At 68.3% G+C, this 13,622-nt stretch overlaps 2 protein-coding genes across 6 annotated transcripts; one reads left to right on the forward strand and one right to left on the reverse strand.

The window, feature by feature from the left end:
• Positions 1-953: 953 nt before the first annotated feature.
• On the forward strand, positions 954-7,545 carry RUNDC3A (RUN domain containing 3A). Of its 4 annotated transcripts, none has more exons than XM_040536831.1 (11): positions 954-1,125; positions 2,744-2,859; positions 3,023-3,156; positions 3,863-3,948; positions 4,046-4,135; positions 4,236-4,316; positions 4,397-4,562; positions 4,794-4,951; positions 6,234-6,371; positions 6,465-6,571; positions 6,778-7,545. In XM_040536831.1, exons 1-11 carry the CDS (start codon positions 1,019-1,021, stop codon positions 6,918-6,920), a joined length of 1,326 nt encoding a protein of 441 aa, XP_040392765.1. In that variant the 5' UTR covers positions 954-1,018; the 3' UTR covers positions 6,921-7,545. The 4 variants fall into 4 exon arrangements, with proteins under 4 accessions (XP_040392765.1, XP_040392766.1, XP_040392767.1 ...); XM_040536833.1 differs by lacking the exon at positions 954-1,125 and adding an exon at positions 2,293-2,597; XM_040536832.1 differs by lacking the exon at positions 6,465-6,571 and having other exon boundaries at positions 965-1,125.
• Positions 7,546-7,775: 230 nt separating this feature from the next.
• Positions 7,776-13,125, reverse strand: SLC25A39 (solute carrier family 25 member 39). 2 transcript variants are annotated; one of them, XM_040536870.1, is made up of 12 exons: positions 12,995-13,125; positions 11,117-11,225; positions 10,983-11,042; positions 10,481-10,525; positions 9,916-10,025; positions 9,732-9,799; positions 9,523-9,647; positions 9,251-9,424; positions 9,056-9,165; positions 8,849-8,930; positions 8,683-8,763; positions 7,776-8,589 (listed from the first exon to the last, which is right to left on the reverse strand). In XM_040536870.1, exons 2-12 carry the CDS (start codon positions 11,211-11,213, stop codon positions 8,471-8,473), a joined length of 1,071 nt encoding a protein of 356 aa, XP_040392804.1. In that variant the 5' UTR covers positions 11,214-11,225; positions 12,995-13,125; the 3' UTR covers positions 7,776-8,470. The 2 variants fall into 2 exon arrangements, with proteins under 2 accessions (XP_040392804.1, XP_040392805.1); XM_040536871.1 differs by lacking the exon at positions 10,481-10,525.
• Between the last annotated feature and the right edge of the window lie 497 nt (positions 13,126-13,622).

The following is a 13,622-nucleotide window of genomic DNA, read 5'->3' on the forward strand; positions in this document are numbered from 1 at the left end:
CATGCGGGAATGGTGATGATCGGGGGGGCGAAATTCATGGGGTGGTTTGGGGGGGGGTGATGTTTGTGGGGTGGTGACACTTATGGGGTGGGGCATGGGAGGAGATGTTCATGGGGGGGTGATGCTCGTGGGGGGGGGTTTATGGGGGGTAATGGGGGGGTGAAGCTCATGGAGGGGATGATGCTCATGGAGGGGTGGGCTTTATCATGGGGGTGAGCATTATGGGGGGGGCATCGTGGGGGGGCATCATGGGGGGAGAATACCATTGTGGGGTGAGAATCGTTTGGGGGAGCATCACTGGGGGATGAACATGGGGGGGCATAATGGGAGGGGGCATCACGGGGGGGCATAATGGGGGGGGAGCATCATCAAGGGGGGCATCATGGGGGGGCCAAGTTTATGTCAGGGCATGGGGGGTGATGCTCATTGGGGGGGGTGAACATTATGGGGGGGAAATAATGGGGGGGTCATCATGGGGGCAGAACATGATTGGAGGGGGTGAGAATCATGGGGGGGCATCACTGGGGGGTGAGCATCATCAAGGGGGGGCATTGTGGGGGGGGACCTTCATGGCAGGGCATGATGGGGGGGTGATGCTTAACTGGCGGTGATGCTCACGGGGGGGGGATGCTCATGGGGGGGGTGATGCTTAAATGGGGTGATGCTCATGGGGGGGGATGCTCATGTGGGGGGATGCTTAAATGGGGTGATGCTCGGGGGGGGATGTTCATGGGGGGGGGTGCTCATGGGGGGGGATAATCATGGGGGGGGGATGCAGGTGTGGGGGTTGACGCTCCCCCCATCCCCCCCCCCTTCCCCCCGTCCCCCCCCCTTCCCCCCAATCCCCACGGGGCTGATGTCGGGGAGGCCGGGGGAGGCCCCATCCCGGCGCGTGGGGGTGGGAGAAAGAAAGGGGGTGGGGGGGGTGGGGTAAGGTTGGGGGGGGTGGGGGGGGCCGCGGCGGCGCGGGGGCCGCGGGGAGGGGGCCGCGGGCCCTGGCGGCTTCGCCCCGCTCTGGATGGAAGCGAGCTGCGTCCAGGCTGCCATGGCTCTGGGGCTCTCCTCCAAGAAGGCGTCCTCCAGAAACATCGCCGTGGAGAGGAAAAACCTCATCACCGTCTGCAGGTGGGGGCCCGGGGGGCGGGGGGGACACAAACCCCGGGGGGGGGGGAGACCCCGAAATATAGCCGGGGGGGGGGAGCGGAGGGGGGAAGGGGGGGAGAAGGATGGGGATGGAGGACCCCCGGTGGAGGGGATGGAGGGGAGGGAGGGGAGAGGGGAAGGAGGGGGGGGTGCAGGGGGTGGGGGGGTGGATTCCTCCCCCCCCGCAGCCCCTTCAAGCCGGGGGGGGGATTTTTTTGTCGTTGCCGGTGTTGGTTTTTTACTGGGGGGGCGGTTTGGGGATGGGGAGCGGGGGAAGGATGCGGCTGGGATGGAGCCCGGGGGGGCGGGGGGCTGCCGGGCACACGGGGGCTGCGGGGAGGGGGGGGGGGGGGCACACAGGGCCAGAGGCTCCGGAGGGGGGCAATGGGGGGGCAATGGGGGGGGGGCACAACAACAGCACGGGGGCTGCAGGCGCCGGGGGCGGCAATGGGGAGGCAGGGGGAGGCCGCAGAGGCTGGGGATGGGGGGGAGGCCCTCGGGGGGGGGGGTGAGGGGTTGGGGGGGCACCGGGACCCCCCCCCGTGGGGTGTGGGGCCGAGGAAGTGACGTCAGGCCGCGGGCCAGGCGGGCTGGGGGAGGAGGGCAGCGGGATGCAGGGATGGAGGAGCGGGGATGGAGGATGCGGGTTGCCATGGCGACGCCGGCTGGATGGGGGGGCGATGGGGATGGGGTCTGGGGACCGGGGGGGGGGGTCACGGGGATGTGGGGCCCTGCAGGTGGCGGGGACGGGGAGGGCACCTGAGCTTGGGGTCACCCCGCCCCGTGCCCCCCCGGTGCTGATGTCAGGGTCTGGGGAGCCCCCAAAACCTCTCACAACAACACGGGGGCACCTCCATACCCCCCCCATACCATGGGGACCCCCTGTGCCCCCCCCCAGGTCACACAGGGCACCCCTCCCTCTCACCATGACACCGGGGGGGGGGGGGGGGGGGTTCTCCACCTTTGTGCTCACGCCACGGGGTCCCTCCAGACCCCTCCAGCCCTCCAGCCGCCCCCCCAGCCCTCCCCCTGTACCCCACAGGTTGCCCCCTGGCATCCTCCCCATCCCCGGCCTCCGCGGGCCCGATCCTGGGGCCTCGGCCGGGCCTCGGCCCTCCCTGCGGCCAAGGGGCCGGCGGAAGGGGAAGCCATCACCGCCCGCGCGCGGCCGGGGAGGAAGGGGGCCTTTGTTCGCCCTTCCTGGCCGCTCGCGCCGAGGGGCAGCGGCGGCCGCCCTGCGGGCCCCCCGGGGACGTGGGGACGAGGAGCCGGAGCCCGCGCGTCCTGCAGGGTTTGGCAGGGCCGGCGCCGTCCTCCCCCCCCGGGTGTCCCCTCCCCGCCGCAGGTGGATGCGGTGTGGGGAGCGGGGGCACGCGGCGTGCCCAGCGCCGTCGGTTGGGTTTTGGGTGCTCGAGCCAAAACGGAGACAGCCGGCGCTGTGCCCACGCAGAGATGTGAGCCCCATTTTGGGGAGGAATCATGGGAAAAAAGGCTTTTTGGGCTGAAAACGCATGGCGTGGCAGGGCACCAGGGAGTTTTAGTCCTCTTGCAGCCCCGTCCCCTTCCGCCCTGTGACACCCGTGTGTGTGTCCCCTGCCAGGTTCTCAGTGAAGACCCTGCTGGAGAAATACACGGCGGAGCCCATCGACGACTCCTCCGAGGAGTTCGTCAACTTCGCCGCCATCCTCGAGCAGATCCTCAGCCACCGCTTTAAAGGTAGCGCGGGGACCCTCGCGTGTCCCTGTCCCCACCCCTGTCCCCATCCCCGTGCCAAGCGCCGGGTGGGGACACGTGGCTGTCGTGTGCTGGGCACGGGGCTCGGGGCCGCTGGGGCCGGGTGTACTGGTGCAGCAGCCCCGAATCAGCCCCATCCCCGCAGGCCCCGTCAGCTGGTTCAGCTCGGATGGGCAGCGCGGCTTCTGGGACTACATCCGGCTGGCCTGCAGCAAGGTCCCCAACAACTGCGTCAGCAGCATCGAGAACATGGAGAACATCAGCACCTCCAGGGCCAAGGTCAGGACGGGGACAGCCCCAGCCCTGTCCCTGTCCCCATCTCAATCCCCATCCCCATCTCAATCCCCATCCCCATCCCCATCCCATCCCATCCCATCCCATCCCATCCCATCCCATCCCATCCCATCCCATCCCATCCCATCCCCTTCCCTCTCCCTCTCCCTCTCCCTCTCCCTCTCCCTCTCCCTCTCCCTCTCCCTCTCCCTCTCCCTCTCCCTCTCCCTCTCCCTCTCCCTCTCCCTCTCCCTCTCCCTCTCCCTCTCCCTCTCCCTCTCCCCATCCCTATCCCTATCCCTATCCCTATCCCTATCCCTATCCCTATCCCTATCCACTTCTCTGTTCCCATCCCCTCTCTGTCCCATTCCCCATCCCATCCCCATCCCTGTCCTCATCCTATCCCTGTCCCCATCCCTGTCCCGTCCCCATCCCATCCCTGTCCCATCCCCTCTCTGTCCCCATCCCTGTCCCATCCCCATCCCATCCCTGTCCCATGCCCTCTCTGTCCCCATCCCCTCTCCCTGCCCTCCCGCAGCCCCAGCCCTCCCCATCTCCCTCCTGGTGGGGCCACATGAATTCACCAGGAGGGGATCCCTGGGCTGAAACAGGAGCGGGGACCACCCCTGCCCCCCAGGACGAGGGGGGGGGGCACGAAGCAGGGTTTGGGGGCGCAGCATGCAGCAACACCCCGCTCAGGACTGCCTTGCAGGGCCGGGCATGGATCCGCGTGGCACTGATGGAGAAGCGCATGTCTGAGTATATCTCCACTGCCCTGCGCGACACGCGGACCACCAGGTGAGCGGCCGCATGTGGGGTGGGCACAACGAGGAATTTTTGTTCCCCCCCCCGCCCTTTCCCTCCTGCCTGCCCACCCAGCCTCTGGTCCCCGCAGGCGCTTTTACGACGACGGGGCCATCATGCTGCGGGAGGAGTCCACGGTGCTCACCGGGATGCTCATCGGGCTCGGCGCCATCGACTTCAGGTAGGATGCGGGCAGGCGGCCGTGATGTCCCACCCCTGACACCCCCTCCCCAGGGCTCCCCTCACCCTCTGCTTCCTCCCCACGACCCCCCCGGGCCCAGCTTCTGCCTGAAAGGCGAAGTGATGGATGGCAAAACGCCGGTGGTCATCGACTACACGCCCTACCTGAAGTTCACGCAGAGGTAAGAGCAGCCCCTGCCCCTCTCCGTGGTCCCCTCGCCCTGTGCCCACCCCCCCTGACCCCCGTGTGTCCCCCCCCCAGCTATGACTACCTGAGCGAGGAAGAGGAGCGGGGCAGCGTGGAGAGCAGCACGAGCGAGGACAGCTCCCCCGACCACCCCTACCTGCCGCTGGTCACCGACGAGGACAGCTGGTACAACAAGTGGCGCAAGATGGAGCAGAAATTTCGCATCGTTTACGCCCAAAAGGTACCGAGGAGGAGGAGAGGGGACGGGGACGGGGGGTGACAGGGGTCACGGATGGGGCTGGATGGGTCCCAATATTTATGGGATGCTCTGAGATGGCTGGGTCCTGATCCCTGCGGGATGCTCTGAGCACCCCCAGCATGGCGCTGGTTGGGTCCTGATCCTTATGGGATCTGAGCAACCCTGGCACGGCGCTGGGGACCTCGCAGCACCGCTGACGGTGGCCTCGCGCAGGGGTACCTGGAGGAGCTGGTGCGGCTGCGGGAGTCGCAGCTGAAGGACCTGGAGGCGGAGAACAAGCGGCTGAAGCTGCGGCTGGAGGAGGTGATGGTGCAGAACCAGCTGGAGAAGAGGGAGCTGGAGGGCGTCATCCTGGAGCTTCAGGAGCAGCTGTGAGTGCGGCCCCATACTGGCCCCATACCGGCCCCATACTGGCCCCATACTGGCCCCATACTGGACCCCCGGCTGCTGCCAGGTCTGGACCCACGGGATCTGGGTGGGTGGTGGGGACTTGGCATCCCGTACACACCCAGTGCCTGGGTGCTCCGTGCGCCCTGGGGGATGTGGTGGGTCCCCATCGTCCTGGATGTTCTGTAGGAGATGGTGAGTGCACTGTGCTCCATGTGTCCTGTAGGACATGGTGGGTCCCCAGTGCCCTATATGTTCTGTAGGACTTGGTGAGCACACTGTGCTCCATGAGTCCTGTAGGATGTAATGGGTCCCCAGTGCCCTATATGTTCTGTAGGACTTGGTGAGTCCACAGTGCTCCATATGTCCTGTAGGACATGGCTGGTCCCTAGTGCCCTGTATGTCCTGTAGGACGTGGTAGATGCCCAGTGTCCCACACATCCTGTAGGACATGGTGGGTCCCCAGTGTCCCATATGTTCTCTGGGACATGGTGTGTGGTTGGTCCCCAGTGCTACATGCACCCCGTGGGATGTGGTGGGCCCCTAGTGCCTCATATGCCCCATAGGACATGGTGAGTCCACAGTGCTCCATATGTTCTGTAGGATGTGGTGGGTCCCTAGTGCCCTATAAGTCCTGTAGGACGCGGTGAATGCACTGTGCTCCTTGTGTCCTGTAGGATGTAGTGGGTTCTCAGAGCCCTGGCTGCTCTGTAGGACATGGTGGGTCAGCAGTGTTCCATACGTCCTGTAGGATGTAGTGGGTTCCCAGTGCTCCATATGTCCTGTAGGGCATGGTGGGTCCCTAATGCCCTGTATGTCCTGTAGGACATGGTAGATCCCCAGTGTCCCATACATCCTGTAGGATGTGGTGGGTCCCTCGTGCTCCATACATCCTGTAGGACATGGTAGATCTCCAGTGTCCCATATACATCTTATAGGACATGGGGGGTCCCTAGTGCTCCATATATCCTGTAGGACATGGTGAGTCCACAGTGCTCCATACATTCTGTAGGACATGCTGAGTCCACAGTGCCCTATATGTCCTGTAGGACATGGTGGGTCCCTAGTGCTCCATACATCTTATAGGACATGGCAGGCCCCCAGTGTCCCATACATCCTGTAGGACATGGTAGGTCCCCAGCGCCCCGTGTGCCCTGTAGGACACGGTGTGCCCCCAGTGCCCCGTATGCCCCGTGGGACACAATGGGTGGTGGGTGCCCAGTGCCTGCAGCTGCACCAAGTGCTGAGCGCCCGCGTGTGCCACAGGACGGGGCTGATCCCCTGCGAGAACCCGCAGCTGGCGCAGCTCTCCAAGGAGATGGTGACGCCCCTGGTCAACCAATGGCCCTCGCTGGGGACGCTCAACGGCAACGAGAGCGGCTCGGACGGCAAGCTCTACAGGAGGTAACCCCCCGGGGGGGGCAGAGCTGCCCGACCCGCGCCCCATCCGGCCCCGGGGAGGGGGGGGGACGGGGGCTGAGCGCCGTCCCTCCGCAGGCACAGCTTCGTGAGCACCGACCAGCTCTCGGCCGAGAACAGCCTCAGCTCCGACTCCCAGCGCCTGGGCGAGGGCAAGCGCGAAGGCGAGCCCTGGGGGCCCTTGGGTAAGACCCCCCCCCCCCTTAGCCCACCCCAGTGGGGTGCTGCACGGGGCCCCTCCTGCCCTCGACACCTCCCCAAGCTAGGGATGCTGCCCACACAGCCACGGGGTCCCCAGGCCACCTCGGCGCAGCCCAGCGATCCCGGAGGGGTGGTCCCCATCCCCGTCGCCGTCCGCAGCCCCCGCGACGCCCGCTCTGTGCCCCCGCAGGGAAGGACCCCACGCCCTCCATGCTGGGGCTCTGCGGCTCCCTGGCCTCCCTGCCCAGCTGCAAGTCCCTGGCCAGCCTCAAGTCCAACGAGTGCCTGGTGAGCGACAGCAACGAAGCCAGCCCGACCCGCAGCCCCAGCTGAGACCCCCGGCCCCCTCGCCCAGCGCCGCCGCCGAGGACTGACCTCGTTCCCCTCCACCCTGGGACCGACGGAGGACGGAGGGACTCGCCCAACCCATCGGGGAGGCCGGGGACAGCGTCCTCCCCCCCTTCTCTGCACCCCACCCCGGCTGCGCGTTGGACCCCAAGCCTGGTCCCCGGCTGGAGACGTGGACCCGTTGGGATGGGGATGCTGGAACGGGACCAGGATGTGTCTGTGTCTCCCCCCCGCCCCTTTCCCCCGTCCATCCAAGGTGGGGAGGAGGTGATGAACTGCGGGGACACCAGGGTTGTGCTGCAGGGTGCAGGAGGGGGGCTTGGGGTGAACCCCCCTGCAGGGGTGAGGGGCCGGGCACGGCCCCGTTGCCATCCCAAGGGCTCGGGGCGCAGCTCTTCCAGCCGGGCTTCGTCCAGCAGCCCCCCGCCTCAGCACCCATGGGACCACCCGTCCCTCCTTGCAGCCGCATCCCCACAACAGCAATCGGACCCCTCCCTCCTTCCCTCCCCCTTCCCCCCGGGTTTTGGGGTGTTTGGGGTGTTTTCGGGTTTTGGTTCAGCCCCAGCTTGCCTTGTTGGAGCGAAAGGAATCAATAAACGCAGCGATACGAGCTGGCCCCCGTGAGCACCCAGCCGGCTGGGAGGGGGAAAAGAGCCTTGTGCCCCCCCCCCCCCAAAGGGATATGAGGGGGGTGCTGGGAGCCCCCATGCCCCAAACAAGCCCCCCAGCGCTGCCCTGGTGGGTGACAGCACTGTCCCCAAGCACCAGGGACACCTCCCATGCTCCCATGCCCCCCCTGCACACAGCCACTGCAGGGACCAGGGGCAGGGCTCCGCGACCTAAGACACAAATTCCATTTCATTTTATTTAAGAAAATAAGAGAAACTCCCCCCAGGCACCCAGGGCAAGCTGGGGACTGGGAGGGGATCGGGCAGCACCCGCACCGGGCACGGCGCAGGGCAGGTCCTCACGGTGAAGGGACAGGGGGCACAGGACAGAGCCCGCTCCCCCCAGAGCAGCAGCGAGGTTTGTCCCCACGCAGGGTCCGAGCCCGGGCTGTGCCAGGGGCCGGGGAGGTCCTGAGCAGGCCGGGGGAGGGCTGCAAGGTGTCCCCACACCACGCAGGGGCAGAAGGGGAGGCTGTGCGTAACTGGTGGTGAAGGGCCGGGCTCGGGGCCGAAGCCGAGCTGGGGGCAGGCATGGGGGGCAGCCCCCGGGGTTTGGTCCACGATGGAGCCCCAGCTCCTGCCCCCGAGCACGGCAGGAGGCTGGGGGCACCCGACCTCGCCCAAGTCCGTGAGTCAATCCAGCAGCAGCATCTGTCCAGCCTCAAGGGACGGACTGGGGGGGGGATATACGTCCCCAGTGTCACAGCAGGCACCGTGCCCCCAGCACGGCAGGGCCAGGGTAGCCCCCAGGACCGTGTCCACACCATGGGGCCGTTGGGGAGCGGAGCACACGGGAAGGCACTTGGGCTCAGCACGCGGGGGTGTCCCTGTCCCATGGGCCACGGTCCCCATCCGTGCCCCAACCCTTTACAACCCCCGCAGCCGCCGCTCCTGGTTCAGCTTCTGGAAGAAGGTTTTGCCGAACTCGTAGGTGCTGATCATGATGGCGCAGGCGGGTGCCACCTTAATGACACGGGGCAGGAACCCTGCAAGGACAGCACCATCAGCCCCGCGGTGACACTGGGGCACCCCAAAACCCCAGCCCCCCCTGGGACAGGGTGGGGGTGTCACAGCCTTACCTGCAAACAGCCCCCGGGTGCCCGACTCAGCGCGGATGCGGCGCATGAGCATCCAGGTGGATGACGGCTTGGAGGCTGCGACTGCGGGAGGAGAGGGGAGCGGGGGGTCAGGGGATGCCCGGGGGGCTCCCCGCTGTCCCCTCCACCCCACAGCAAGCCCCCTCACCCGGGTGCAGCTCGCTGTCTCCCAGCTCGATCTGCCGCTGGGTCTTCACCACGTCGAAGGGCAGCGTCAGCACGGCGGCCACCTGCGGGGCGAGCGGACGGGGCTCAGCTCCCCGTCCCCATGGCCATGGCACGGCCCCAGCCCATTGCACCCCCGTTCCCCCTGGGTGGGGGGGGGGGGGCTGCAGACCCCAGGCCCCTTTCTCACCGTGCCGGAGATGGCCCCGGAGGCGAAGCTGATCATGAAGGTGGCCTCATCCAGCCGGGCTTGGGTGCAGAGCCACTTGCGCACCAGCTCGTAGTTGAACCAGTAGAGAGCTGGGAGGAGAGGTGAAGCCGCCGTGCCGCCCAGCGGCCCCCCGCCCCTGCCACCCCCTGCCCCCCGCCGGCCCCGCAGACCTACCGGAGAAGGGGACGTCCCGCAGCACAGTGGGTCCCCAGCCCCTCCAGAGGGACAGCCAGCCGTCCTGAGCCACCGCCGACTGGATGCAGACGCGCAGCTCCCGGTAGCTGAGCTGCCGCGACTGCATCTTGGTGCGGATCAGCTCCAGGGGGCTGATCACCGTCACAGCACCCACTGCCGGGGGGGGGAAAGGGGGTGTCAGCACCACGGAGTGGGCACAGCGGGGCCCCTCCTGTGGGCTGGGCGTGCTCGGGGTCCCCCCCGGTACTCACGGCGGGCGAGGGCCCCTGCCAGCAAGGGGATGTGGTGGCCGCCGCTCCCGGTGCGAGCGTGCAGGTAGTCCCGGAGCTGGTCGTAGGCGGTGAAATAAATGACGGTGGCCGGCACCGCCATCACCCTGCCGGGGAGGAAGGAGGTGAGGGCACCCCGGCGTGAGGCTCAGGGCACCCCCCCAACCCCAAAAAGTTGGGGTACCACTCACAGCGTCGGGGGGAGGCCGCTCCACAGGGACCTGATGCCCTCGTAGCGCGTGATCTTCACGAAGGCATCCTGCGGGGAGAGCGCAGCGCCCAGGGGAGGGTGGGAGGGGGGCAGAGGGGCAAGCACCCCCCCACACACCCCCAGGAACACCCGACCCCACACGGGGAGACCCCCGCAGCCCCTACCAGGGTGCCGGTGAAGCGGGTGGGGGCCTTGTACCAGGCGGTGCAGCCGGGGCCGTTCTGGCAGACATAGAGGTGGTCCATGAGCCCGTTGCAGTAGAGGAAGCACTTCCCTGGGGCGGGAGGGAACGGCAGCACCGTCAGAGCCCAGCCCGGACCCCTCCGTCCCCAAACCATCACCGTCTGTCCCAGGAGAGCACCGAACCCGAGCCCCCGGGCCCCAAACCGGAGCCAGGACCCTCGCTGGCCGCGACCCTATGGGGCAGGGGGCACCCTGGGGGAGGCAGAAGCCTTCGTAGTGAGGCAGCGAGGCTGCGGGCGATGCCCCCAAGGCTGGGGGAGCTCCCCTGGCCATAAGCATCCCTCCCCCTGGCCTGGCATCAGCAAGGCCAGCGGGAAGAAGCAGATCCCAGGAGGCTTTGACGCAGCGGCAGGGCAGAGCGACAGCACGAGGACAGGGGCTGCAGGCACGCTTCCGCCACAGGGCAGGACCGAGGACGGCCAGGCAAAAAGAAAAATACCGGGTCCGGGACGTCCCCGCAGCCGCCACCAGCAGCTCGGTACTCACATGTGGCCTGCCGAGAGCCCCAGGGCGCCGAGCGCACCGACCATGCTGAAACACAACGGGGACAGGCTGAGCGGGGGCGCCGGGGACGTGCCACCCTCCGGCTCCGAGGGAAAAGGGGCTGGGAGCGGAGCCCTGCCGGCACCAAACCGGGGCTGTGGGGAGCCCGGAGGCCGTGCCCGGTGTCCTCCACGGGGCAGAGGCTCCATGGCAGAGGGGTTGGCACCGCTCAGCTCCTCCCTGGCACCCGGTGGGCACGGTTAGTATGGAGCAGCCACGCAGCTCGGGCAGCGGCACAAGAGGCAGCAGGTCCAGGGGATGGGGAGCCTCCGGAGCACGCTGAGCCCCCCACCCGGCCCCGCAGCGCTGGCCCAGCTCCAGCACGGGACCGTAGCGGGGGGAAGGAGGACGAGGGGGGGCCCACGGCAGCAGCGTCCTCGCCACGGCCCCATGCACCCAGGCACGAGCGGAGGCGTCCCCGCCGCTGGTTGCCCCAGCGGGGTACCTTTGGAGAAGGGGGTCCTCTGGGCCTGCAGCCGGATCTTCACCACGTCCAGCGGCGTCACTGCAACGACAGCCCCCCTGTCAGCCACCTCCCGGGGCGCCCCCCTGTGCCCCCCCAAGCCCCACGGTCCTCACCGAAGAGCGAGGTGAGGATGGCGCCCGTCCCGGAGGCCAGCATCTGCTGCAGGGGCGTGATGCCCCCGCCGGGGCCCGGCGACGTCTTCTCGGCCATGGCGCTGCCCTCCTGAAACATAAAAATGGGTCGGGGGGGTCCACCCGAGCCCACCGGGGGGGCCGGGCACGACTCCGGCCCGAGCATCCCCGCCGCGACGCCGCTCCGCGCCCCGCTATCGGCACGGCGCAGGGCAGGCGCGGCCCCCGTCCCGCTGCTGCCCCCGTAATCGTGCTGCCCCCATCGGGGACCCCTCCTGGGGCCGGCTCGGCCCCGATAACGCCCGGTAGCGGTGCTGGCAGCCGGCCTGGCCGCCCCGCACTGCTGCTCCCTGGGGGCCCGGGGTGGGGGGGGGGAGATGCTGTCCCCCCTCCCAGCGCCGCAAGCTGGGACGTGAAGGGACGGGAAGGGCCAAAGTCCAAAGACCAGGAGCCCCGTGCTGGAGACGGCCCCCTCCTGGTCCTGGCTACGAGGGCGTAACGCAGCCCCGTGGGCACGCGGGGGGAAGTCCCCCCCTTGCAGAGCCCCTCCAGAAAGGGGCTGCACGCCCCAAATCTTGCATTGCAGCACCAGCAACGTGCCCTGGGCTCTGCCCTCAGCACAGCCCCTCCTGCGGGACGCAGCAGGGCCACAGGAGGGGCTGCACCCCCAAAACCCACAGCACCCCCACCGTGGGGTCTGACAGCAGGGAACCCTCCTGGGGGGGGGGGGGGGTTTGAGGGGCAGCAGTGAGTTTTTTGCTTCTCCACCCCTCTGGTAACAAATCACGGCCACTGAGCACAGACAGAGGCAGCGAGCGGGGCCAAAAAACCCCAAACGCCTTCGGCGCCTGACTCAGCACCTCCCCAAGGTCGCCGCGGCCCCTCGGGGCTGGGCGCCGGACCCCAGGGCTCCAGGTGCCACCCATGGGTGCCGCACGGGGTGACGGTGATGGTGTCACGCTCCTGGCGGTGGCAAAACCGGAGCCCTCGGCCCCAGCTTGCACCCCCAGCGCGGGGCCGGATCCTTCCCACCCCTGAGAGGGGAGGAAAGCGCCCGGTGGGGGCACGGCGCTGGGGGCTGCCACAGGGAGAGGGGCTGCGGGGGGGGCTGTGTGCGCCCCGAGGGAGGGGGAACCCCGAAAGGGCAGCCTGCCCCTGGGGGGTCCTGCTGGGAAGGGATTAAGGGTGAGGAAGGCAGGCAATTACGGGTGAGGGCGAGGAAGGTGAGGGTGATGAAGGCAAGCAATTAAGCCTGAGGGTGATGAAGATGAGGGTGAGGAAGGTGAGCAATTAAGGGTGAGGAAGGCAGGCAATTAAAGGTGAAGGTGGTGAAGGTGATGAAGGTGAGAGTGATGAAGGCAGGCAATTAAACGTGAAGGTGAGGAAGGGGAGGGTGAGGAAGGCGAGCAGTTAAGCATGAGAGTGATGAAGATGAGGGTGATGAAGGCAGGCAGTTAAGCACGAGGCTGAGGAAGGCGAGGGTGAGGATGATGAGGGACACAGCAGCAGGGCCAAAGCCTGGGGACCCCGGGGGGCTTCGAGCCCCAGGGGCAGGGGGACAAACGGGGGGTGCATGGGGGGGGGCACACAGGGGGCGCTCCCCTACCTTACCCCCCCCACGGGGGTCTCAGCCCTGCCAGGCCCCCTCTCCGCAGCCCCCCCAAGCCCTCAATGCCCCCCTCCCACTGTCGCCCCCCCCCAGAGGGGGTTGCCCACCCCCTGCCCCCCCCATTCCCTCCAGAGAAACTGAGGCAGCGGCCCCACGTGCCCGGCCCCCCCGGGGGTCTCTGTGGGGGGGGGGTCGGGGGGGGGGTTATGGGGCGGGGGGTGTCCGGGGGGGTGTCCCGGGGGGGCCCCCACCTGCTCATGCCGGCCCCGCGCGGCGCTGCCGTCCCCGGGCACGCGGATGGGGGGGGGCGGCGGCGCCTTTAAGGAGCCCCATGGGCGCCGAGCGCGCCCCCGCCGCCGCCGCGCGCCGCTTCCGCCTCCTGCCCGCGCACGCGCGCGCGCAGCGCGCCCCCACCCCCCCCTTCCCCGTGCGCGCGCCCCCTGCCGGGCCGGGGGACGAGGGGGCGGGCAGGGTCGTGCAAGGGGGCGCTTTGCACGCGCACCGTGCTGGCAGGGGGGCGCTTTGCACACTTACCAGGCTGGCAGAAGCACACCCTGCACGAGTGCACATTAACCATGCCGGTGGAGGGGTGCTTCGCACGCTCACCGGGTTCGCAGAAGCACACCCTGCACGATTGCACCCTCACCATGCTGGCAGAGGGGCACCCCGCGTGCTTGCACGCTCACTGTGCTGGCAGGAGCACGCCCTGCGTGACTGCGCGCTCGCCGTGCCAGCGGAGCGGCACCCTGCATGATTGCACGCCGAGCTGGCACAGGGGCACTTCGTGTGCTTGTCTTGCCGGCGTAAGCATGTCCTGCATGATTGCACACTCACTGTGCTGGTGGAGGGGCACTGTGCACGCTCACCATACTTGCAGAA

The sequence above is a fragment of the Cygnus olor genome, chromosome 25, assembly GCF_009769625.2.
Source record: "Cygnus olor isolate bCygOlo1 chromosome 25, bCygOlo1.pri.v2, whole genome shotgun sequence".
Taxonomy (NCBI): domain Eukaryota; kingdom Metazoa; phylum Chordata; class Aves; order Anseriformes; family Anatidae; genus Cygnus; species Cygnus olor.